The sequence below is a fragment of the Megalopta genalis genome, chromosome 10, assembly GCF_051020955.1.
Source record: "Megalopta genalis isolate 19385.01 chromosome 10, iyMegGena1_principal, whole genome shotgun sequence".
NCBI lineage: Eukaryota > Metazoa > Arthropoda > Insecta > Hymenoptera > Halictidae > Megalopta > Megalopta genalis.
In genome coordinates, this window is record NC_135022.1 from 16,344,747 (window position 1) to 16,368,864 (window position 24,118).

At 45.5% G+C, this 24,118-nt stretch overlaps 4 protein-coding genes and 1 long non-coding RNA gene across 10 annotated transcripts in view; 4 read left to right on the forward strand and 1 right to left on the reverse strand.

Annotated features, from left to right (window-relative positions):
* The first annotated feature begins 82 nt into the window (after window positions 1-82).
* On the forward strand, window positions 83-10,934 carry LOC117220174 (uncharacterized). Of its 2 annotated transcripts, none has more exons than XM_033469896.2 (5): window positions 83-327; window positions 4,229-4,389; window positions 4,464-4,627; window positions 7,695-7,863; window positions 8,389-10,934. In XM_033469896.2, the coding sequence occupies exons 2-5, from the start codon at window positions 4,229-4,231 to the stop codon at window positions 8,576-8,578; spliced, it is 684 nt and encodes a 227-aa protein (XP_033325787.1). In that variant the 5' UTR covers window positions 83-327; the 3' UTR covers window positions 8,579-10,934. The 2 variants fall into 2 exon arrangements, with proteins under 2 accessions (XP_033325787.1, XP_033325786.2); XM_033469895.2 differs by lacking the exon at window positions 83-327 and adding an exon at window positions 3,261-3,555.
* Window positions 10,935-11,912: 978 nt separating this feature from the next.
* Window positions 11,913-19,077, forward strand: Srrm1 (Serine-arginine repetitive matrix 1). Of its 4 annotated transcripts, none has more exons than XM_033469884.2 (15): window positions 11,913-12,170; window positions 12,295-12,384; window positions 12,492-12,614; window positions 14,146-14,316; window positions 14,540-14,703; window positions 14,782-14,976; window positions 15,039-15,845; window positions 15,929-16,060; window positions 16,139-16,648; window positions 16,799-17,006; window positions 17,088-17,173; window positions 17,254-17,489; window positions 17,564-17,719; window positions 17,787-18,277; window positions 18,349-19,077. In XM_033469884.2, exons 1-15 carry the CDS (start codon window positions 12,159-12,161, stop codon window positions 18,559-18,561), a joined length of 3,594 nt encoding a protein of 1,197 aa, XP_033325775.1. In that variant the 5' UTR covers window positions 11,913-12,158; the 3' UTR covers window positions 18,562-19,077. The 4 variants fall into 4 exon arrangements, with proteins under 4 accessions (XP_033325775.1, XP_033325778.1, XP_033325776.1 ...); XM_033469887.2 differs by having other exon boundaries at window positions 16,139-16,315; XM_033469885.2 differs by having other exon boundaries at window positions 15,944-16,060.
* Window positions 19,078-19,192: 115 nt separating this feature from the next.
* RpIIIC53 (RNA polymerase III subunit C53) lies at window positions 19,193-20,900 on the reverse strand. The gene is made up of 7 exons (XM_033469893.2): window positions 20,548-20,900; window positions 20,366-20,480; window positions 20,036-20,291; window positions 19,885-19,974; window positions 19,712-19,830; window positions 19,402-19,641; window positions 19,193-19,338 (listed from the first exon to the last, which is right to left on the reverse strand). The coding sequence occupies exons 1-7, from the start codon at window positions 20,802-20,804 to the stop codon at window positions 19,225-19,227; spliced, it is 1,191 nt and encodes a 396-aa protein (XP_033325784.2). The 5' UTR covers window positions 20,805-20,900; the 3' UTR covers window positions 19,193-19,224.
* Window positions 20,901-21,044: 144 nt separating this feature from the next.
* On the forward strand, window positions 21,045-22,693 carry LOC117220171 (uncharacterized). The gene is made up of 6 exons (XR_004490210.2): window positions 21,045-21,208; window positions 21,604-21,685; window positions 21,795-21,873; window positions 21,950-22,037; window positions 22,273-22,509; window positions 22,617-22,693. It is a non-coding gene; the product is annotated as an uncharacterized LOC117220171 (long non-coding RNA).
* Window positions 22,694-22,806: 113 nt separating this feature from the next.
* Window positions 22,807-24,118, forward strand: part of Lmpt (four and a half LIM domains protein limpet) — a 124,916-nt gene continuing 123,604 nt past the window's right edge. Inside the window, exon 1 of one of the 2 annotated variants that reach the window (XM_076524852.1) lies at window positions 22,807-22,940. The gene's annotated coding sequence lies outside the window, so the exon portion shown is untranslated. Of the gene's footprint in view, window positions 22,941-23,837; window positions 24,032-24,118 lie in introns of those variants that run through there. The other variant, XM_076524853.1, reaches the window with a different exon arrangement.

Here is a 24,118-nt window from a genome sequence, read left to right on the forward strand (position 1 = left end):
AATAAACGGTTCGGAGGTAGAATAGGGGCCGATATTCCGCATCCCATCCCCCCTTTCTACCTGGCTCTGCCAGTGCACAGAGAGGCGGTTACTTACGATTCTACAGTCAACCTCTGGACATCCACCTGTGAAGACGGAGGAGGTGTACGACCCCACGGTATCCGGTGCAGTGACATGTACAGTGTTTAAGAGACCCGTGTGGCCCCGTTTCTTCGATTCTCGAGCCCTTCGGTCGATTGATGTAAGGCGCGCAATCGATCGAGTCACTGCCAACGGACCGAGAAAAGGATTCTCCTTGCGCCAGTGTCAGAATCGATCTTCCTCACGGTGAGTGACCCTCCCCAACTCGGAGCAGTATCAAATTTTCAAATTGAATCTCGAAATTAACGTTAGAACTATCAGACACCAAAGGAACAGCTGCGGGAACATTTCATAAAAATTCTAGAAGCCGAGGTTCCAGTCGATGCCCGCTGAAACGTGACTATCACGAATCTCGAATAGATCGTGTTGACTCTTGTGATAGTTCTAACGTTAACGAGTTCGCTGGATCGATCGAAGGATACGCGACGTTCTCCAACTAGTCCGGGTCCCCAAATTAGACGGATTAAACTCGCACAGAATTTAAACGAAAATCCCTCCCCGCGCCCTGCGGTCTCTAATTAAAGTTCCGAACAGGTTGGTCCAGGCGGAAACGAGAAAATAATTATCATTGCATTTGACCCACCGACGAACGAACGCCACGTGCTCCGTCGCAGCCTGCGCGTAAATCTTTGGTAGCATCGGGGATCTCCGTTGGAAACATTCCGGGCAGGTACGAGAGCAACGGAGCATCTCGAAAATGATTATTGCCCCTGAGTTAGAGTACCACGACCGCCGAGATCCTCCGGACGTTTATTATCCGAGGCGAATGTTCGACGTTTAGGTGCCCTGCCGCCAACTGGCTTGCCTCCGTGCAATTCTCTTGGAACCTTTGTTCTTCTTTGTAGCGATCGATTCAGCAGCCCTTTTAGTGTAGACCGATGTATTAATCTCGAAATTTAAACGAACATACGTTATGTCACTGTATTTCCAATGCTGCGAAGCAAGATGGATTTCCATTCGAAAAAAATGAAGCGCATCTTCGAAGCCCTCGCGAAGAAGTAAAAGTAAAAGCAAAAGCTTTTCTCCGAGCTGTTCGAGTTATCAACGGTATCAAAAATTGCCCGCAACACTATCAACGAGAAGTTTCGTTCGCATCGTAGTTCAGGAACCGCAGTTTAGCAGAAGTATAGAGCAAGATAAGATGAAAATTCTGGACAGCGGATTGGGAGGAATGTCGATCGGCTGACAGTTAGAATAATGTATTCACGAAACGAAGCGCCGAAATGGTTGTACCGTTATCGGGGACAAGGATGAATAAACACGGTATACACTCGATAAAGAGCAGCCGAAGCGAGAGGAGGAGGACGGTTTTGGACGGCTCATCTTTCCCGTTAGAATCAGCTGCGTGACGCGTTTATGGTCCACAGGGAATCTGTTCACGACGCGGCCGGAAGCACAGTTCTTTCCCGGATTCTTCCCCGTCCGACAGCCAGGCTGCCCTAACATTTTCTGCCGCGAGATCTGTATCGGTTCGACGGTTTTTCGCCCTTGGAAGAGCCGGCTGGCGGACCCGTTACGGAATCGTTATCGCGATCCGGTATAGCCTGTTAATTATTCCCGCGACGCGTTAGCATATTAACAGTACTCCGAGAGGGAACCGGCGAACAAAAAGAACCTGGAACAACGTGAGAAGTTGTGCCGTCGACGAATAATTGTTCCTCGCCCGATCCTAAATTACCGTGAGCGAGGCGACCGGTGGAAGTTCACCCGGATCTCTCAAGTTCAGGTGATTCTCACGTGCGACTCGCCTCGGCCCCGTCTTCGCCCGTCTTCGCTAGCTCGGATCGCCGTTATATAATACCTCGAGACGCGGACACGCGGATATAAACCCCCTAGATATTTATCCGAACCGCTTTATCGCGCGATCGGTATCAGCCCGGCAATTACACGCCGCCGTATTACAACGCGATCCTCGTGCTGCTCGTCCTGATCCGGCGCCGACTCGCGTGCGAAACTCTCGCGACGAAAAAGAGGCTGATCAAATACCGCGGCTCTACTGTGAACTGTCTTAATTAGCTCGGCCGAAAGATCCGCGGGTTTATTCCAGTTTCCACGATCCAGTGACTATTCAATCCGCAATTTATTCATTCCCACACAATTCGCTCATTATCTCGCCGCGATCCCAGATTCGCCGCCATTGTTAGCCGCCCGGAAGAGCTTCTTCTGTCAATGCTACGCGACGTTTCTGCTAATTCAGGCTCGGGATTACAGCAGCGATTACGCGCGTTTCTCTGGTACCCGTGGGCGGATTTACCGCTTTTAAGACCGTTCGTCTGTACTTAGATCGGAGTAAATGTACTCCGATGAAATTACAACGAGAAGTCGATCTGAACCAGTTTTCATGAAATCTTGATGTTGTGCGTCTAACAGGAAGAGTGTATTATTATAGTCTTCCTGCGGCGATAACAAGACTCGTCTGGTTTCCATTAATTCTAAACGAATCGACTGTTTTCTCGACCGTTGCGTAATCGAATGCGAACGAAACCGTCGCGATGGAACCGCAAAAGCGAACGATTGTCGATCAATTTCTGAAGTGGGAACAGCCTTCGAAACGAGCTCTGCCGCGTGGAAAATTGATTCGCGGACGTTCGAGCGACTACGAAGAGCTTCAGGAACCAGCCTCAGAACGCCGAGAACACCGTCGCACGCTTCCTGAAGAAACAGATACGCGACGCTGGTCACGGCCAACGACCAGCCTTGAGTGCCCGCCCATTAATGATTTCCTTCCTTTCCTTTTCCCACGCGCGATTTATCACTTCGCCGGACTCGAAGCTATCGTTTCCGTCCAGCTGGCATCGTTCGTTCCCGACGGTCAAGGATCACCGGTGGAGAACACCCGTCGACGAGCCATCCATCGGCCGTGAATTTCGCGAGCCGTTCGAAACCGAACATCGACCTCTATCGATCGGCCACAGCGGCGTGCTTTCACTCCCGTTCGATCGGCGACAAACGCGCGTGTAACGGAAGTTACACCTGGACCCGGCAACCTAGAAACCCCGAACTCCGTACAGGGTCCGACGCCGATCGTGCACGCGAGGCTAATTGTTATTCTTAATCGCGCCCGGTCATCACTCTCTCGCGGCGACGCGACGCCGTCGTCCAAGAGGCTCGAAAGCGAAAAAAAAAACGTGGCGAATACCTCGGTGCCATCAGCCCGTGAAACACGGAACACCGGCGGAGAGCCTCGATCAGGGGAAAAAGGAGTCGATGAGAGACGATTCTCAAGTGTCGATGATCTCCTCGACCGCGGAACGTCGATTGACTAGATCCTTGTGCATTTACGACACGTGCGGGTTTCTCGGACACAGGAAACCGTTCATTTCCACGCTATTTTTATTTCGTTTACCCTATAATACTCGACTGGATCCGCGGCGATATCTGCAAGCCTATAATATATCATCGGCAAGTTTCACGGTGAGATCAGTTTGCAACAAACTCTCCGGAGGCTTATTAATTTGTCGTTGCTCTATTTGATTCAACGTGGAAATATCTACGCTTATTCGATACGTATATATGTAGCAGAAAGTAGAACAGATCATAGTCGAGCGAGCGGCTAAGTTAAATCGAAGTTTTTGCGAGCCTGTTTCCAGAGCGAGGATAGTTTTCGGTGGGGACTCGGCGGATTTTTTCGCGACTGGTCACCGCGGTGTCCGGCCGGAGTCGTTTACTCTTGCTCTTGACCCCGTGCGAACTCGAGTCTCGAGACCGTGCTCGGTGGCACCTTGTCACGGTGACAGCGCGCGTTCTCAGCCGTACGGATCCCCGTAATCCCCGTGTCCGCTGCCAACGGCGTCATTGTTTTATTCATGAACCGCCGTTCAACGGCGTAATTAGTTTCTCATTAATAGGATCCTCGAAGCCCGAGACTCCTCGATACGTGAGACGATTCGCTCGTTTTCGCGCTCGACCCTCCATACTTCGTGCCGCAAACAGTCTCGTTTCGGGGAACGCCCTGTACACGAAAACCCATTGTTATTATAATCGAACCAGTTCCGTCGCCCGTCGCCCTGTTCTCCCGTCGAAAACGAACTGGCTCGGTCCTTCGCCGAGCGACTCCATTCACGCGTCTCTCTGCTTGTGATTTCAGATGTCCAGGTACCTCGGTCTGATCCTCGTTATCACGAGCTGCGGCCACGTGTACGGCGCCAAGAAATGCGAAGGGAACGGGCTGGGTCTGAAGTACGCCTGGGGGGACGCGCTCACCGACCCGATGGACTGCATAGGCCCGAATAACCAGCAGTATCCGTCGTAAGTGCTCTCCCTTTTACGGAATTTTACGAGGCCGTCGTCGATACCGTTATCGATACCAACCGTTCTCGTAGCGCCGTGATATCGAGAAGCGCGAAGAACCTGTGGGCGGGAGGCAGGACGGCCAGGTACCATCAGCCGAGGACGATCGATCCCGAATCAACCAGGCAGACGCTACTGCACAACTACAAGGTCGCGCGCGGAGACTATTCCATGGCGATGGAGAGCTCTCGGAACGGTAAGCCCTAATACAGACCGCAGGCGCAAACTCGCCTCGAGGAGACTTTCGTGAACAGCTCCTTTGATCGACCTCGGCTCGGTTAATTATCTCAATTAGTAGCACGTTCGTTGCCGGCGACACCCCTTAAATGAAGCACCCCTTCACTGGCTACGGTTTCTCCGTTATGATCATCGATGGTATTGGACGTCGAGCAACGAGAAGAAACGTCGACCTAGAGATTTCGCGGAAAAATAAACTGATGCCATAGACGAGCCTAAGCACCCAACTCTGTGTTTCATGCACTCTCTAGTCGACCTAGAGATTTCACGGAAAAAATAACTGAAGCTACAGACGACCCTAAGCACCCAACTCTGTTTCATGCACTCTCTAGTCGACCTAGAGATTTCACGGAAAAATAAGCTGAAGCCATAAACGAGCCTAAGGACCCAACTCTGTTTCATTCACTCTCTAGTCGATCTAGAGATTTCACGGAAAAAATAGCTGAAGCCATAGACGAGTCTAAGGACCCAATTCTGTTTCATTCACTATTTAGTCGATCTAGAGATTTCGCGAAAAAATAAACTGATGCCATAGACGAGCGTAAGGACCCAACTCTGTTTCATTCACTCTCTAGTCGACCTAGAGATTTCGCGGAAAAAATAAGCTGAAGCCATAGACGACCCTAAGAACCTAACTCTGTTTCATGCACTCTGTAGTCGACCTAGAGATCTCGCGGAAAAAATAGCTGAAGCCATAGACGAGCCTAAATACCCAAAGAGAGAGAGAGAGAGAGAGAGAGAGAGAGAGAGAGAGAGAGAGAGAGACTAAATCTGTTCGTCGTTCTCCGAGCGAGGAGCAAAGTAGAAAATCGCTGGACAGATTACGAGCTCCATTAGGGAGCCGCGAAGCCAAGATTGAACATCTTCGAACGTTCTCCCGGGTTTTTCATAGCGGAGATCCATCCGAGGAACGGCTCGGTTCGTTCGGATTCGAAAGCCGGACGTTACAGAAACGTCGGCGATTCCTATTTGGCCGGGTTGTTTTAACTTTAACGGACCGCGATCGAGTCGAGATGGAAGCACGCGGAAGACGAACTTGTCCCTCTTGTCCGCGACAGCGGTCGAGCCGGTTGCCTGAGTCGCGAATAATCGTCGCCAGCTGTCACCTACATCCTCGCCGAAGCGTTCGTTATTTATTTATCCCGCCCCTGCCCCTTCGTCGAAATAGAATCTTGTGGAATAGCTGGGAACAGTTGCACAACCGCGATGAAGCCGTTCGCCGGCTCTGTCAGCTCTATCTTACTCCCGGCTAATTTATAATTATTGCGGTCGTTCTCGCGGTCTATTATCGAGGCGAGCCCGTTCGCGGGCATCTTCGCAAGGTTATTGTACCGTGGCTCGTGGTACGCAAACATTCTGACCGTTTGGCGCGAATTCTACGATTCTACACTTCGGGTGTACCGTTGCTGCGAGAACAGAGCGCAGAAACGTGTCGCTCGTTCGGCGAACGCGCCTCGGCGTTTAGCATCGCCGATTCCGAGAGCGTTCTGTGCTGACAGCAACGATTTCAGCCACGCCGACGGTTCCACGGTCTCCTAAATTCGCGCGGGCCAGAAGCCGGTGAATTCGGAGCGGTTTCGCGATCCTGTTCGAAAGGCATTTCGAATTCACCGGGCGTCCACCGGCGCGGAAGCCCGGTTCGTTCGGCTTCGTTTTCGAGCACGGTCGCGCGTGCTCGAAATTGTAGAAAAATCGGAGCAACCGGTTACGCGATGCGTGTGCCGGCGCATCGCAGCCTTGAATTACGCGGCTGTCCTTATGACACGAAAACCCGGTTAATGCTGGTCGCAGTATCTGCCTCCCTGACCGGTCGTGATTCCGCTCGAAATTCGCGGGTCGCCCGGGCAGCCCCGGAATTTTTCGCGAGAAAACGCGTCGACCGATTACACGCCGCGGTAGTTGCGACCGGCGTCACGACTCCCGGTCCCTTGGATAATGGCTCCGGCGGTACAGGACGACGGTAATAAGGCACCGTGTTATCCGTCCAATACAGTTATCGCTGGTTCTGCTCATAACGGGACCCATCGGCGACCCACTCATCGTTTCGAACACACGAGCCGACAGAATTCCGAAGAAAGGGCAACAATCACCCAGACAAAACACCGCGTTCTGGTCCGCGCTCGTGCGAATGCAGACATTCGTGTCTTCGCGGATGATCGCCGCAACCGTGTTTCAGTCGAATTTCTAAGATCTGGACGGTTCGAAAATGTTTAACTCTGTTGTTTTTGTTACTTCTTAAGTAACTAACAATTTATTGCGATCTCATGATTACAGTTCATCGTTTCCACAGAGGGCACGCTTCGACCGAACATTTTGCCCAGAGATTAGCAATAAAGGTTTCTAAGATTGTAAAATTTGTAGTAACTATACCAGACACTGTATCGAGATTACCAGATTTTATATTAATAGATAATGTGAGCTTCCCTTTTTCATTTGCGTTTCGTTTCGTCTCGTTGTTGGATTATTAAATCATTAGAGTAGATTAAATAAGATTGTTAGACCATTTGTTGGATTATTAAATCATTAGAGTAGATTAAATAAGATTGTTAGACCATTTGCTGGATTATTAAATCATTAGAGTAGATTGAATAAAATTGTTAGACCATTTACTGGATTATTAAATCATTAGAGTAGATTGAATAAAATTGTTAGACCATTTACTGGATTATTAAATCATTAGAGTAGATTGAATAAAATTGTTAGACCATTTTTGCTGGATTATTATAAATCATTAGAGTAGATTAAATAATATTGTTAGACCATTTGTTCTTACTGTAAGAAAATATGTATATGTGTAATGTGGACAGATAAACGTATAAACTGAAAGTCATTCTAAAGCTATTCGGCAAGGATTAAATAAATAAATAAATAAATAAATAAATACTAGATACCATATCTAGATTTTGAATCTCTAGAATTCATAACACCAAACAGATGACACTGTAACGGCTAGAAAACGTTGATCGTAACAGGAGCTCACAGTCCACGACGTCATTTAACAGGGATCAATAATCTTCTGCCTGCAGGACGAGCGTTTTCTTCGAAAGAGTCCTGCGGCTCCCCGGCCAGATTATGCAAAACGAGGTACAACACCACGGCCCCCATGTACGGGGTCAGCCTGACCAGCGGCCAGCCGGTGACCATCGTCCAGAAGTTCCCCGATCTGCTGCAGCAGGTCGTGTTCGAGGTCTGCGAGTAAGTAGCCGTCGACATAATTTCACCCGTTAAATCCTCTCGCGATCCGTGTTCCGGTGAAATCCGCGGTCGAACATTATCCACTGTTACTTTCTTGGCACGTCGTGTCGCGAACCGTGAATCGAATCGTCCGCGTCGAATTGAAATTCATCGGGCTCTAATGGCGAGGCGATTCGGATGTGGCACAGTGGGCCGAACAGGTCTACGAGACCGCGTTCGTGACCGCGAGCGGGCCTACTTCTGGAACTTTTTTGGGCCCGTCTGTGCTCGCGCGATCGCCGCCGCAGGAAGCCTCGCGTTAACACATTTGAGACCCTTGACTCTGGATCCTTTTAAATTAATGGATAGCAATTCTCAGAAGCAATTGTAGCGTCGACTTCAATCATAATTAATCGCGATTTTTTAAGATGTTTCTAAGGCATCTTTTTTGTTTCTGGATTTGTGGAGCTGTCCGGAACGCTGGCAGAGAAAACCGATGCCGATCGATGGAATTGATCAGCGACTCGTCGCCTCGCTGTGTTTCAGGTCGAAAGAGTGCGACGTGGTCCACGGCGAGTGCACGCAGACCTACGTGCCTTACCTGTTTCTGGTGATACCGCTGGGACCGGTGACCCTGACCGGTCAAGATTACGTTCTGGTCGAGAGCGGTTGCGTCTGCAAGCCGAGGAATTCGGCGAGCGCCACGTCGGAGCCTCCGGCCGTCCCAAGCTTTTAAACGTTCGTCGAACTCGAGGTGGCCGGCATCGAGACATAAAGATCCTCAGGAGCGGAAAGATCTCTCGATCGCCGCGGGACGAGTCGGCTCGCGCCGCCTCGGACCGCTTCGGACTGCGATGAATCGGTGGCTGGTGACCCCGAGCTCCGACAACCTCGCCGAGGGACCTAGTAACCTCTTTGGAGCCAGCTCGTCCGCCGAGAGAGACCAGTACTTAAGCTGATAGAGAATGATTTCTCGGGAGAGATCGAGAAAATCAAAGACTCCTCTTCTGGCTCCGAGTACGCTGCTTTCCTTCCGCGACCGAACGGAGGCAGGGGCCACTTTTACCTTGGATCGAACGACCTCCCTTTTTTGGTCCAGGGTGACACGATTTGCCGGAGATCATGCTCCCGGCGACCCGCCATCGCGGAAGATCCACTTCCGTCCGGAAGACTCGCGACGACGACGATCTTCGCGTATCTCTGGACACTCGCCGATCTGCGCACTATTCAAACGACAAAAAAAAAAAGAAATCAGCGGTTCACGGCCGAAAGGCGACGCCTCTCGTCGCTCTGCCCTCCTCGATTTACGACGGGCTGTGGGAGTCGACCCCCGAAACAGAGTTCGAAGAAGTTATTTCACGGCGAAAAAACGAATCGGAGCAGCGCGCGATGGCGGTCGTTTCGCGGAATCCGGTCTCGGAATTCGATCGAGTTCACTAGACCTGGCTCCGCGAGCCGGTTTCGAGCAGGTGGTACAGACCGCTTCGTAACAACGTTCCGCGGGCAGCACCGGCTGGCGGTTATTCTTTCCAGGAGAGTCATAAAGTTATATCATTCCCCTCGACTGGACCGTAACGAGCCGGAAACCCTGTTAATGCCTTCTCCGATTCTCGAACCGCTTAGCACCGTGATGCTATCTCCGGTTCATATTTTATTCGGCCGTTACCTCGGCTCATTCCACTCCGCATACCCTGGCAAACAAACATCTTCGGGAACGGAACGTCCTCCACTCGAATGCCGCAGGCGTCACGGAATGTCCGGTTGTTCTCGTAGAAACGAAACGTGTCTTTGACCCCTCGCGTCGATGATTCAGACGTTTTGATACTCTTTCGTCCTAGAAAGTCGCGTGTGACCAATCTCGGAACTGTGTCTCGGAGTCAACGGACACGCGTCGTCGTTCGCCGACGCGTCCGGCGAGGAATCGTCTCGAGGAAACATACGAATTCAACGAACGTTCATTTCGCTTTGTAGCGCGCCCATATCGGTATGCATTTTCGTCACGGCTAATCGACGTCTAAGAATGCCGAGATCGATAAGCCGGGCTTGGTCGAACGGCGAAGCATCGGTGTGAAAAAGAAAACGAGACACCCTGCTCCCGCCTGCTCGCCGGTGGATCGTTCTTGTTTCACCGACGATCGAGTGACTCGACTGGCCCGCTTATGGTTCTCGGAACCGGACCCCGAAGGACTCGATGTCGGAATCGTAGCGACGCGACGAACAGGATGGACGTGCAGTCGTAGTACGAATGGACCGTACCATGAATTCCGATGAGTATAATGTACCGTTAGCCGCTTTGCGGGACCCTTCACCTCGATTTACTTCGCTCGGTGATTTCATAGACGAGATCCTTTCAGCGCGGCGCCCCAAAAGCGGCGCCGGCTCGCGCGTTTCCCGCTCATTCATGCCGCCTGTCCGCGCCACTTATCGCGAACAACCGTTCGCGAGCTTGTTCCTTTTTTTTTTCGAATCGAGGATCTATGATTTATGGGGCGATCCTAACCGTACCGCTGGCTCTCGGTGATCGTTAAGCGCGCGTCTGCATAGAAAGCGTCGTTTTCTCTACCGGTCTCGAGCATTCGCTAAATTTTTGCCCGTTAATTATCTTCTCGAGAAAGCACGGCACGACTGTCGGCCACCGGACGAGATTGACGGAATACCGGTTGACAAGTACGCAGATCGGTACTATGGTCGGGGATGGGGAGGGCGATGGGAATTCGCGCGTGGATGTTCTGTGCCAGTGCCGTTACCGAGAAAGTGATAACAAGAGAAACGGCCCGAGCGCATCGGAGTTACTTTTCCACGTGCTGGGTAGACGACACACGGCTCGAAGAATGAGAATAGGTTGTAAGGAAACCGTCGCGAGACGGTTTCTCGATGACCGGGTGCGTCGACGAAACGCTGAGGAGCGCTTGGAACGATGTGTCCGCGCGCGGTGAGTTCAACGCGCGGGACGCGCCGTGGTTTTTGCCCATTGAACAGAAAAGCATAAAACGAACGATACTTCCATACCGCATGTCATCTTTTGTATCTATAGCTGTAATGTGCAAACATGTATTTATAATTTATTATTAGATTACGATGTATTGTGAGAAGCTGCTGCTGCAATTTATACTTTATTCCTCCGAACCACCCCCGTCGAAGTTGCGTCGCTGGTCGCCGCGGTGCTTCACTGCACTTTGACATGCGATCACATCGAATGCAGCGAATACAAACAGGCTCATTTGCGTCTATTTTCAGCATCTAACGGTATCCAAAGGGATTATGTGCAAATGATGTCTACGATGTGAATACGCAGTGCGTACGCGGATTTACACTCGCAGAGCCTAATTGTTTCGGCTTAGTTCTTCGTTATTAATTATTTTAGAATAATCCGCAGTCTCCTGGCTGTGCACACCGTGAACTCTGAGAAGAGAATCTACCGGCAATTATTAAAAAATAATTTATTCTTCATGAATGGGAACCTGTAGTGCTAGGAAAATGCATATAAAGTCTAGCTGAGCTGCAGTAATGAAGTATTCTACGTGTCGTTTAACGTCCTAATATTTATTTCGAGTAACAAGAACGATCTAGCACGAATAGATAATGAAATATTCAAAGAAGGAGATATTTAAAAATTTTCATATTATTCGTAGCGCCATCCGTGGCAAAATGCCCAAGGTTTGAACTGATTTAATCCTTCTCATTTCGACAGATGACGCCACCAAAGCATTTAATTTCTATGGGAAACATTTTTTATGCAATGCACAATTAACGAGTTATTTTCATTTACAGATTAAAATCGAACGCCCTGTATATTTAATAACAATAATTTACTAATTTTTACAAAATAAATTGAAATGTCATCTTGCTCTATACTTACAACTTATGTTATGATTAAGGATTTGTCAGTAACGAAAATATCTATTTTTTAAGGATTGCTCTTTAAATTCTGTAAATATTAATAATTATAAAATTTACTTGATTGGAATTGCCGCTATTTTTAAAGCTACATGTAGACGCTGGCTAAAATTAGGCAGCACTGTCGAAGATGGCTGTCATGCGCATTGTTAACCAACTTCAGTTCGCTCATTTAACGACGGGCCGCCATGTTGGTGAATTGATCTATCGTGTCTTCGCGTCTCTACGCTTAGTACTATCGTTTGATATTTGTATATATGCATTTGTGTAGTCGTTTCATGGAGAATAAGATCTGTTACGAGTAAGTACGTATTCGTAAAAGCAGCTCTTCTCTATTCGACGTTCAAGAGGAGGATTGGAACGCCGCCAGCTACGGGCATCCAATATCGTGCAGTTGTTGGTTTCTACACGTTGCCAAGATGATGTACACGGTAAATTAGCTAATTTTTATACAAGAACGCGATACGATTTTTGATTGCTTTACATCCGTTTAAAGTCTTCATTAGAATACGGTAAGATTCGATGTTTTGTTAACTTGATATTTTCGGAATTTAGGGGACTACGGCGTCGCAGGACACGAGGTTCAGCGACAAGGAGAAGAAGCTTCTAAAACAAATGAAGTTTGGTGATTCTCTGACACAGAAGGTATATATTCATTGCCCACTCTAATTTTAATATTTCAATAATTAAGGTGATCGGTTTGGCACTATACATTGAAAATGGAAGCTGTACCATATGCATTCTCTTCCTAGGTGGACATGAGCAAAGTTAAGCTCGATGTGATCAAACCATGGATTACAACGAAGATCACTCAGATTCTGGGAATGGAGGACGATGTAGTGGTAGAATTTGTATATAATCAGCTGGAAGAAAAGGTAAGGAACTTGAATCACTTCAGTTTTTCTGTAGATTTAGACCGAACTATAAGGTAGATTGAACTAAACGAAATATGAAATGCGTTCACTTGGCTTTTTCCCCTCATCATAGGAAATCGATAAATACACATTATTTCAGCACAAAGTTTTGTACCAGTTACAAAATCCACAATCATCCAAAATCTGCACACAGTGCTAATTTTGGAGGTGAAAAGCAAGGAGGCAGAATTACCATATTAGTCATGCTTGCCTCATTGTTTTTTGTTTCTTAAATTCTGATAAGAAAAAAAAAAGAGTATCATCGTTCCTGTATATGTCCTGTGTATTCCGTTTTTATTTATCCAAAACCATGTCCATGTCCAAGCAATGATCCTATATCAACAAAAAAAAAAAAAAGAAAACTCTGATGTAGCTGATCCTGCAACACAGCGACCATGTACAAGCAAGTTCTTATCACGTATGTTTGAATTCCCCGTTAGTATAAGTAGAGACCGTTGGTGGGGCTCAACCCTATTGTCCAAATGGCATTCGGATGTGCTCCTCTCTACATCCGATTGGCCGCCTTTCTATCAGCCGTCCAACGCTAGCCGAGGCGAGCTGGTATATCAACGTCGTCTTAGAACCACTGCTGAAACTTCAGCCTCAGCAGTTCGTCAGCTTCGTTCATCGTCACCGGCGTGGTCGCAATGATCTCATCGTCATCGAGCCAGTGCTGTTCATCTCGTCCTTAAACGGAGCTCTGCCCGAGGTCTTCTACCATTCTGCAGATGTCTGCCTTGCTGTAATCGCAACGTCTACTAGCTGCATCAACTGCCACCTTTGTGGCTACCTCCCTCAAGGTGATTACCTGCCGAGGCTACACCTGCGAAAGCTGTGACATAGCTTTCAACCATCGACTGGCTGTACGCAGTCCAAGCTATAGCACCGAGGAATCATCCTGTGCCTGGACAGGATGTCTGGTCACCTCGCAAGGATCTCACCACAGCTGGATCATCCTGGATGCAGATTTCATCAATCTTCGTACCATCCATAAGGGTCTGAAGAATCCAGGAATTGCAGGTCTTTCAATCCTAGACGCGACTCAATCATGGACCACGCCGGAGGTATCTCTACTCGGTTTGACACTCTTTGTCAACGTCACAGGTTGGTGGAACGGTGTTCCTTCTCTATTAATTCTTTCACTTTTCAGCTAACATGTAATTATGCATTTCAGCGTCTCTGCCCTCGGCAGGGTATTTTTGAAGTTGAGAAGGTATCAATATATCTGTGCTATTTGTGCGTTTATCGATCGGAGTAATGCCTTTTTTTTCTTAACGTATCAGTTGTTAGCGCAGACGTGAAACAAGGAGTTCACTGTTGGCGGTAAGATTCGAGGGGGAAAAGCAGTTAGTAGCAACATAGGGAGGTGGACACACTGTTAACGGATGATCAATTGCGACATTCTATTGCATTTCACTAGAATCAAACACGTCCATTTGTTTAGTTGTTCAAAATGGCAATAGATGACACTGGTCTACTATGTATTTTACAGTTCCCGGATCCCCGAAAAATGCAGATCAACCTAACAGGCTTCCTGAATGGCAGAAATGCCCGGTCTTTTATGGGTGAATTATGGGACCTTTTGGTCTCCGCTCAGGAAAGCGTGACGGGCATTCCAGAGGCTTTCTTGCAACAGAAAAAAGATCAGATTAAAAAACGTTTGGTGATTATCAACAATTTTCGTCATCACATTTTTTTTTAAGCTTTTGTCGCGTGAACTAGTCTGCGAGTAGTTGAACAATTGAACTGCTGAATTTTAGTATTCAGTAAGTACATTCAGTTGAATGTTTTTTGACGCACGCGGTTCAGTTTAGGTTTTTCATGTTTCATACTGATAGAAACAAGTATTGTTATTTTTATTCTAACACTTGAACGCATCGAATTAGGAGGAGCAAGAGAAACTGCAAGCTTCGTTGGCAGAGAAGGAGAAGGAGAAAGAAAGGGAAAAGGAGAAAGATGAAGCAGAGAACAAGATAAAGAAAGAGGACAAAGAACGTGGCTCGTCGAAGGAGCGAAGAAGAGATAGAAGCAGAGACCGTGACAGAGATAGGTAGGAGTATAGATAGCTAAACCTTATGACGTAATCGTTAGTAGGTAATGTTTTGTAAACTTGCATTATTGTTTGTAGAAGCAAACGAAGTCGATCGAGAGATCGACATAGAGATCGCGATAGATCAAGTCGCAAGCGACGATCGTCCTCCAGGTCACCGAGCAAGAATTCTGTGAAAGACAACGGAAAGGAAATGCCGGAAGTAAAAATTGAACGCGAGGATTCACCTCAGCCTGAAAATGCTATACCACTAATGCCTGTGAAGACTAAACCGTAAGTATCCGTGATTAGCTGCACTGCATAATTAAAGATCATATATCAAGGTATGCCAACAGGGAAGCTGCTGTCGCGATATCCCGATTGCAAGCGAAACTAATGAGCATCGCTGATGGAAAGAAGAAGAACAATCGCACTCCGTCACCGGAAGCACTGGAGAAAGCCAAAAAATCCAGATCAAGATCCAAGTCTCCAGTAAATCGCTCCAAAAAGTCCCGATCGAAATCACCGAGTCGCGACTCGAAGACCCGACGGTCTAGATCGCTCACATCCAAATCAAGGCGATCTCGTTCGAAATCAAGATCTAGGCGATCCAGGTCTAGATCAAAATCCAGAAGATCGAAGTCTAGGTCGCAGGACCGTTCTAAATCGAGACGCACGAAATCCAAGTCGCCAAGATCGCGCTCAAGGTCTCGTTCACGATCTAAAAAATCAAGATCCAAGAGCAACGACCGAAGTAAGTCTAGAAAGTCAAGGTCTGATTCGAGCGACTCCAGATCGTCGAAGTCCCGCTCGAAATCGCCCGATAAGAGAAAGGATAATCTCGATTCCAACAGGAAGCGAGATGCAAGCACAAGTAGTAGCTCTGAATCGGAGGAAGACAAGGGCGCAAAAGATAAGAATGATTTCGAGATTAGAAAGAAGAAGGATGGAGTGCAGGCTAAGAGATCCTATAGAAAGACAAATAAGGATGACAGTGGTAGCGAGAGTGACTCGAGTCGGGAACGGAAGTCTGTGCCTAAACGACGGAGTCCCACGCCGAGGAAAGACAGAGGTCGATCCAAGGATAGAGACAGATCAAGGGACAGATCGCGGGATAGATCGCGAGACAGATCGCGCGACAGGTCTCGAGACAGGAACAGGAGGTGAGTAATGCAATTTATGTATTACAATATTTTGTACCTTTAAAGGCTTCAAGTATACTAACCAGCAGATAATTTTAATTCAGGAGATCTATCGACAGGGAACGCGAAAGAAGACGTGAACGGGAACGTGAAAGGGAGCGAGAAAGGCTGGACAGATACAGCGGTAGCCGTAGCATGCGGCCTCCATCTGTGCGCAGAGCACCTAGCAGGAGGAGGTAACGTAGACCATAGACAAAAGTGTAATTTCTAAGTAAAGATCAAGTATCATTAATACATTGCAATTTAACCAAAAGCCCTCCGCGTCGAAGTCCGGCAAGATATCGACGAAGATCGCCTAGCCCTGGTGATAGACGCAGGAGAAGATCCCTGGACCGTAGGCGTCGATCGTCGGAGAGGCGAGACAGGCGTCGATCTCCGGATCGTCGTGACAGCAGGCGTCGCTCGCCGGACGGCCGGGATCGATCCCTCAGGTACGATAGATCTTCCTCGCGCGACAGATCGAGTAGGCGAGACCGTTCCAGAGACAGGGACAGGAGGGATAAAGATCGAAGATCTAGATCTAGGGACCGTAGATCTAGATCGAAAGATCACCGTTCGTCGGTGGATCGTTCAAGAGACGAAAAACGATCTCCCGATCGTTCACGGGACGCTAAGGAGAAGCCGAAGGAGAAGAAGGTGGACGAAAAAGTTAAAAAATCAACAGATACGGAATCGCGAAAAGAATTGCGAAACGGAAGGTCTAAGTCGAGTAGCTCGGATAGTAGCGAAAGTAGTTCCTCTAGCAATGAGGATGAAGCGATCAGGTGAGTGAAGCTGGTTACTCCGTATTTTCACATTTTGTTACAGACCTTACGATTGTCGGAGCGTAACACAGCTATGTTCTGTTTCCCGCTTAGCTGTAGAACAAAAGTACTGACATCTGCTGACCAATCTATCTCTTTATCTGTGCGCAGAAAATCGCTTGAGCGGAAATCCTCTCAAGAGAAACGGGAGCACACCGATGACAAACGTAAAGAAAAAGAGAAGAACGTCAAAGAAGAACCGATCAAACGACCTGAGAAAGACATGAAGAAAGCGGAACCCACATCCATCAAGAAACCAGACCCCAGCGTTTCTCCAAAGAAACTTCAACCTACCACTCTCCCTGTTACCAGGCACAGAGTAAGTCGATTGTTTTTGCTCGATTTTACTTCAAGAAAATATTTCAACTTTTCACATTTCTAATCTCTACAATGTTTCCAGTTTTCGAAGAGTTTATCTCGCACGCCCTCGCCGTTTAAAAAGACTGAAGATATTATAGCTGCAGTTAAAGTTAAACAACCTTCGAAGTAAGTGTGTCTTCCAGTCATCAAGTCAAGACAATTATAAAAGAATTGCAAACAACCATCTCATTAATTGGTATTTACAGAGAAGATCACAAAGAAGAATCACCAAAAGAAGAATCGAGCTTCACCTCCGGGGATGCCTTCCCTTTGAAGAAGGACGATAAATCGATAAAGTCGATCAAAGCGGTGGCAGATGAGAAGAAGTCAGGTCAAAAGACAATAGAGCCTGCCCTCATAAAGAAACCCACGGAAGTGGTCAAGAAATCGAAAAGAGAAAAACGTGACGGCTCTACTGATTCAAACGATAGCGAAAGTGAAGGTAGATATATGTGTTTTAATCATTTCAAAGTACCGCTTTACAGATGTCTGATGTTTTTTTTGTTTATATCACAGGTAAGAAAAAGACAAGGAAGTTGGAAAAATCTAGGAAATCTAGGAAAGCATCTTCGGACGATGAGAAATCTGATAAAGGCGGTTCTAGTTCAGACTCTGAGGAGGAGAGAAAACACGTGGAGAAGAGTAAGAAGATTAGAGATACGAATCGTGGAGGTAAAGTTTCGATTTGCAAATTCGATAAAACGAATTGCAAAGTTTATAATATAATTTTATTTCTCAGATTCATTGGACGAACGTGCCAAGGACAAGAAGGATAGCAGGAAGCGTGATACTAATGAAAACGAGCCACGTAAACGATCAAAGAAAGAGACGGAAGAGGAAACCAAGAAATCAAAGAGATCAAGAAAAGATTCGTCTTCGGGTGATGAAGATCAAAAAACAAAGAGGGGCAAGAGCGATGACGATAGGTCCCGGTTGCGGAAATCTAAGAAAGATTCTAGTTCGGACGACGAGCCAAAAAAAACTCGGAAGAGGAGAGATAGTTCCTCAGAGGATGAAAAATCCAGATCACGTAAATCAAGAAAAGACTCGACAAGTGAAGACGAAGGAAAAGTCCGCCCAAAAAAATCGAAACGTGATTCAAGTACAGATGATGAGGAAACGGGAGAAAAGGATACGAAAAAGAAGAGGAAAGCCGATGATAGTTCGGATGAAGAAAAAGTGAAGAAGAAACGTAAAAAGAAGACTAAAACCAGTACTAGTGAATCGGAGGTAGCGTATAATTTTTCTAATTATTTGTATTTTGGAAAAAATTATTTATCTGTTATAATTTCTGCTTTCAGGAGAGTGAGGTTGAGGAGAAAAAAAAGAAGAAGGATAAAAAGCATAAGAAACACAAAAAACATAAAAAACACCGAAAACACAAAAAGAAGAAGGTTGCGGACTCTGATGAATCTGATGTAAGTGAAGGAAATACTGAGGAACTGGAGAAAAAATTACGAGAAAAGGCATTAAAGTCGATGAAAAAGGGACATAGTATAGAGAGAAGTGATTGAGAGATCGCATGATTTATTAAGAGGCGTGTGTAATGTGTGTATACCTCTGTAATGCAATGCACTTGCACTAACTGTATCACCAATGCGTTTTCGTTCATTTTTAACGATAATAGGACTTTATCATACCACAATATTCTCTTATGCAAAACGAGATTTGACATCCTTGAAAGTTCATTTGAGAAAGTCCTAATTTTTACGAAACTTACGATTACAAAGAGAATCGTAACAAGTTGTTCTTTTTTTGATTTAGCGAAGTGGAAATAGTATAATATATCTTATTGTAATAGGGACAGTAATTTCTTGTGCCACTTTAATGTACGATTTTTACATTTTTCAAGACGTTGATACGACCGAGTAAGAAGGTATCAGCGTTAGTTCGGAAGTTAATTTTTGTGAATTATTGTTCATTGTATAGTGCGATGGATTTAGTTAGTAAATCTAATTTGTGTAAAAATAAGTTTTAATCAACTTATCTATATTAAAACAAAAAAAGAATAAATTACGTCTTAAAGAAAATTGTTGTATCTTGCAGGAAACTGTTGTCGCGACCTTTATTTTACGGAGGGTACTATTATAACAAACTTTTCAGGAGTGCTATATTTTAAATGTATGAATGAATCTACTCATGTCATACGATTTTTTATAAGAAAAATATATTTACACCTAAGCCAACATAGATTCCCAATCAGGGGAACATACAAGCGTGTTACTAACTGGCCCAAGATTTATTAAATCACCAGTTAACTTTTCGGTGTCTACTTTCGCAGCGATCAGATCCTGAAAAAAAGTATAATTACAGGGACTGTAAAAATTGTGTTTATATTATTTTAAAAAACGTACCTGTCGAAAGCTAACCCGCGATCCCAAGTCTACAATCAGATTGTTCTCCCCCAACACTAATCGTGTCTTTCCTGACTTTAAAATTTGTAATTTTCCTAAAATACCAGGCTTCAAGCTATTCAAAGTACAAAAGTCTGTGTCCGAAGTAGTTCCATTTTCTTTTTCTTGATTTGATGCATTTGGACGAGTAGATCTAGTGTCTTCAGCGCTTCCAACAAAACCAGGTAAACAATCTGGAAACTACAGATTGTTTATCATAATCGCAATTCTAAGATCAAATATGATTAATTTCATATAACCATATATCAACCTGTATTAGAATGTACGAATTCGTCTTGTCGATCATCTGCGAAATATTATCCAACTCCTCTTCCGGTTTTACTTCCGGTTTAGGGATCTTGATTTTAACTTCCTTTTTAACTGGTAACACTAAAAGTAGTAGTGATGTAGTATTATTCTGAGTGAAAATAAGAGCATACTTACCTTCTCCATTCTCTGATATAATCGGTTTTGTATTTACTTCTTCTTCCCCAAGCCCAATCTCCTGTTTAATTTCTACTTTCTGTAGCTTTGCTGTAATTAGAAGATGATGTATCCTACTGGAGTTACTCTTCATATTAATAAGAAAATATACCTTTGAGCATTGGCAAGGTAATAGGTCCATTATCAATATCTTCAGGTTCTCCGGAATCAATAAAATCATCTCTCAATAACAATTTCAATTTTTCTTCTTCCTCAGCTTTGTCAACAGTACGATTTAGATCTAATTTTGGTTTTTCTAAGGCTATTTGAGAGCTTCTGTCACTGTCTCCATAGCCTCCACCACCACCGCCACCACTACTACGTTTACCCGGTGTGCTATTTATTCCAGTAGACCAAATACCACTAGACTAAAACAGTAAAACATACATAGAACACAATACATATATATATATATTTATTAAACATGATCTTTTTAATATACTTGTATCAAGTTGCTAGCTCTCCCACGTCCTCTATCATTTTTGCCACCTCTACCACGTCCTCGAACACTATCTCTAACCCTCCCTGGTTTCGCAGAATCACCTGGTCCGGCATCACTATGAAATCATAGACATTTATTTAATTATTATAATGATAGCTTGATTTCTTAATTTTATAACTTACTCTTTCTTTTTTGTTCTCTGAGCATTTAAATTTGGTGTGTACACTTTTTTAGATTTTTCTGTTTTTATGTTGCCTCCTAAGGTTAGGTCTCTCGGCAAACGGAACGATGTCAGTCTAGTGGTAGACGTCGACAGACCGGGTTCAATCTTAATGTTTCTTATGGGAGCAGGCATTGACGTTCCTGGTTCAACTTTGATCTTCACGTTCGTTGGAAGTGTATGGTTCGAATTAACAGAATGGTTCTTTTCAGAAGCCATTGTTAATAATTGTTTTTTGATAAGTGTCAATAATAGAAAAGTTCGATGAGCTGTCACTAAAGACGTTGCTTTTGTATTCAATTATACATCTCCAATGTAATGGCTCTTGTAAATTACTGTTACAAACTCTCTTTTAGCATATGATAACTGTCACATGTGTGTCTCCATACTGTTCACTGTTCAGACTGTTTCAGACTTCAGTCAACTTTAGTCGAATATACACACAGTAACGGGACCTATTCCTGCACGCTTTTCTTACTCCCTAAGCTGGTGCGCACAACCCCATCATTTTACTGCACATCCAATCCGCAATGGATACTGTCTGAGCAGTGCATTGCTAGCCAATCAGAGCAAAGAAAATTTCTATACCGACTCTCGCTAACGGATCAAGCTGTGGCCTTGAGGTATGCAGGAGTAGGATTCATTAATGTACATACTTGCGCAACGTAATGGTCCCGTGTTGATGAAGTAATTGGAGTAGAAACACCGATTAATTTAAATAAATTAATAAATAAACATCTACATTAATACCTGAACACGGTCTTTCTATGAGATAACAAATTGTTAATAAGGATAGGTAATAATATTTCAGTATTTAAAATTTACCGGTTTCGAAACCATTTTCATGGTTAGAATTTTGGTATTGTATTTTAATCGCAACATAAGTATGAATAATATAATATTAATATAAATACTGTTGCGTACACATGTTTTGTGAATATTTAAACTCTGTAGATTTAAGAAGAATTCATCTTTGACTGTGGAAATTTATGTATTACAACGTTGCAAATGCATACAGATGCGGTGCAAGAGGCGCGCATTTTTCAAATCGTCGCCACAAATCCGCCATTATTCTCATTTCTCTCTTTGGCCCCAGTCAGGTACGGTTTCTTATAGTTTCGAACGGAGTTCGAAGTTTATAAATTTTTTAATTAAATCATATAGGACATCTTCCATTCACTGACAGTATTGATTTTCTGACTGACTTAGAAAATTGGAGACCCAGTTGATCTGTTTGCCAAGGAGGATTCCACTGCACTCATCTATAATGACCTGTATCATCGTTAAAGTATCCCATTTTTAATTATTGAAGTAGTATTAATGACACTAACCATATATAGCTTTTTATTTTCTGTCCTTTGTAGATTTAAAAATTATTTCGAGTATGTAAGAACCGGGTATTGCAGCGGCAGCAACTATACAACTAAGTCATAATTATTAGGATTAGATTTAGTAAGAAAAGATTTTTATTTATTATTTTATAGAAAATTTAGAAAATATTTGAAGTAAATAATTAATAATTAAAATTGAAATATTTAAGATACAATAAGTACATAGAATACTTATTCTGTAGTAATATACGTATTTCTATTATTTTATTATTAATAATAGTTTCTATACTTTCGAAGCAAACTGTGGAATAGGAATGCATTTTTAGTATTACTAACATAGTTTATTTTTCTTTCAGGAGTCCCCTACAATCCTCATCTCTAATGAGTACAAACCCGCTGCTCAGTCAAGTCCCATAAAAACCGCCGCTCATTTAGAAAGTCCCTGACAATGCTGCAAGTGTTCAAACTTACTCCTTGCCTACGAATTCCATGCATTTAAAACTATCCTAATCCTTCAAACATGGACCTAGAAAAATATTAAAAAAAAATCTTTTAAGATTTCTACCTCTATTGCAACGAATTAAAACTAATTGGTAAAGTCTTTGGAACTATATATTTGCATGAGAATCCGCTGTCTAGTCGTTACTTTCTCCTTGTTCATGTCGTTACCATTCTTTTATCATTGTTATTGTTAAAATAGAGGCTCGGAGGAGCGGCGGACGTCACGAATGGCCTAGCTCCAGGAGTCGATGGCAGGTAACGATGTTTTCTGGCCGGCTAGTAGCGGTGACATGGGCAGGAGAACAGAGTTGGTGTGATGAGGTCATCGTATGGTTTTTTAGCGGCGGCGGCAGTCGCGACGCGGAGCGCCCGAACGCCGGCTGCTAACGTAGAATCCTGCGGCGTGGACATGCTTGCCATGTGCCAATCCGCGACCTATTATCTGCCACGAGTCGCGAGTGCAACGTGTCCACCTGGTCCGACGGTGTCGCGGGATCCTAGCTCGAGCCTCGTCCGCCTACCGGTAATTAGTTGGCCCGTTTCAATTTACCGGTTCCACGGTTGATCACTCGGCGCACACGCTTGCTCACCGGTGAGGCTTCATCAACCGTCCCCCGACGCTGCCTCAGAGAGTGCCTCTGATTTCGAATCGACCCGTGATTTCTACCCGGTTAGACGGATGACCGATTTAAAAGGCGACGCGGTCAACTACGCTCTTAAACCTGTTTCTACTCCCCCTCGGACATGGAACACGTCGGGTTTTCGAGTAGCTGGCTGCCGCGGTATCTGCCCGTGGTATCTTTCGGTCCCCGGAGTCCTTTCTAGCATCCGTCTCGCATGGAAATCTATCCGCGCGAACCGGTGGCCCGCGAGGGCTGAATATCTCTGATTCGAGCGGTCTTGCATCACCGACTGTACCACGTACAGTAGTACTATTGTTATAAACATTGTAAAAGCTTTGTAATGCATGCTCCACAGCGAAGGGGCATACGATGCGTATATACGAGCCCCAATCGATTCCGCTTATTTGGAGCAAGATTAAAGAGCAGGGTCTGGTCGAACGATCCCGGCCCTCTTTGGTTAATTAGGACAAATACAAACCAAATAACGCTAGTCCCGAAGTGTCCAGAATAACCGGAATCTACCGTATACTACTCGCTGGCAGGATCAGCTTGTATCGCGAACGAATCAGTCAGGATCTGTGGGTCAGGAGAAGGGGCAGGTACTATGAAGGATACCACGTGTTTCGGGGTGGCAGCGTGAGCGCAAGCGCGAAACATAGTGTTCAAATCTGTTATCGCAGAAGCGTGGTTCTCCACGAAGCGGTTGCGCGCGTGCATGCCCGCCGAGTGCCAGTGAACGTTAGTTGGTTCTCGTATGTCGTCGTCGACGCGATGCCACCGGATCCACGGCGTATCGAATTCAAGCTCGCTCGCTCGGGAATCGATAATCAGTGCCCGAAAGGACCTTGAGATCGTTCGCGATCGATCAAGGATCGGGAACCTTGACGAACCTCGCCTCGGTGCCGTATCATTATCTCGCGGCCTCGCGCGGCTTCTACGATTCGTTCCGGTGCTTTCGGCGCGATCGCGGGATTCGATGCTCGACCATACTGTAAGATCTCGGGCGAGACCTTTGTGTTTCTTCTTCCGAATTTCATCAGCCGTTTAGAATAAGTTCGCTGACACGCACGGACCCGAT

Bases quoted from the DNA above. Each gene is read 5' to 3' on its own strand.
- LOC117220174 (XM_033469895.2), top strand. From the start codon at position 3,349: ATGAGAGACGATTCTCAAGTGTCGATGATCTCCTCGACCGCGGAACGT. The intron at 3,556-4,228 runs GTGAGATCAGTT...TTGTGATTTCAG, and splicing joins TATCATCGGCAAGTTTCACG to ATGTCCAGGTACCTCGGTCT. The intron at 7,864-8,388 runs GTAAGTAGCCGT...GCTGTGTTTCAG, and splicing joins GTCGTGTTCGAGGTCTGCGA to GTCGAAAGAGTGCGACGTGG.
- Srrm1 (XM_033469884.2), top strand. The intron at 14,704-14,781 runs GTAGGAGTATAG...TATTGTTTGTAG, and splicing joins AGAGACCGTGACAGAGATAG to AAGCAAACGAAGTCGATCGA. The intron at 14,977-15,038 runs GTAAGTATCCGT...GTATGCCAACAG, and splicing joins ATGCCTGTGAAGACTAAACC to GGAAGCTGCTGTCGCGATAT.
- RpIIIC53 (XM_033469893.2), bottom strand. From the start codon at position 20,804: ATGGCTTCTGAAAAGAACCATTCTGTTAATTCGAACCATACACTTCCA. The intron at 20,292-20,365 runs GTATATTAAAAA...TTACTGTTTTAG, and splicing joins GAGCTAGCAACTTGATACAA to TCTAGTGGTATTTGGTCTAC. The intron at 19,831-19,884 runs GTAAGTATGCTC...TACTACTTTTAG, and splicing joins TATATCAGAGAATGGAGAAG to TGTTACCAGTTAAAAAGGAA.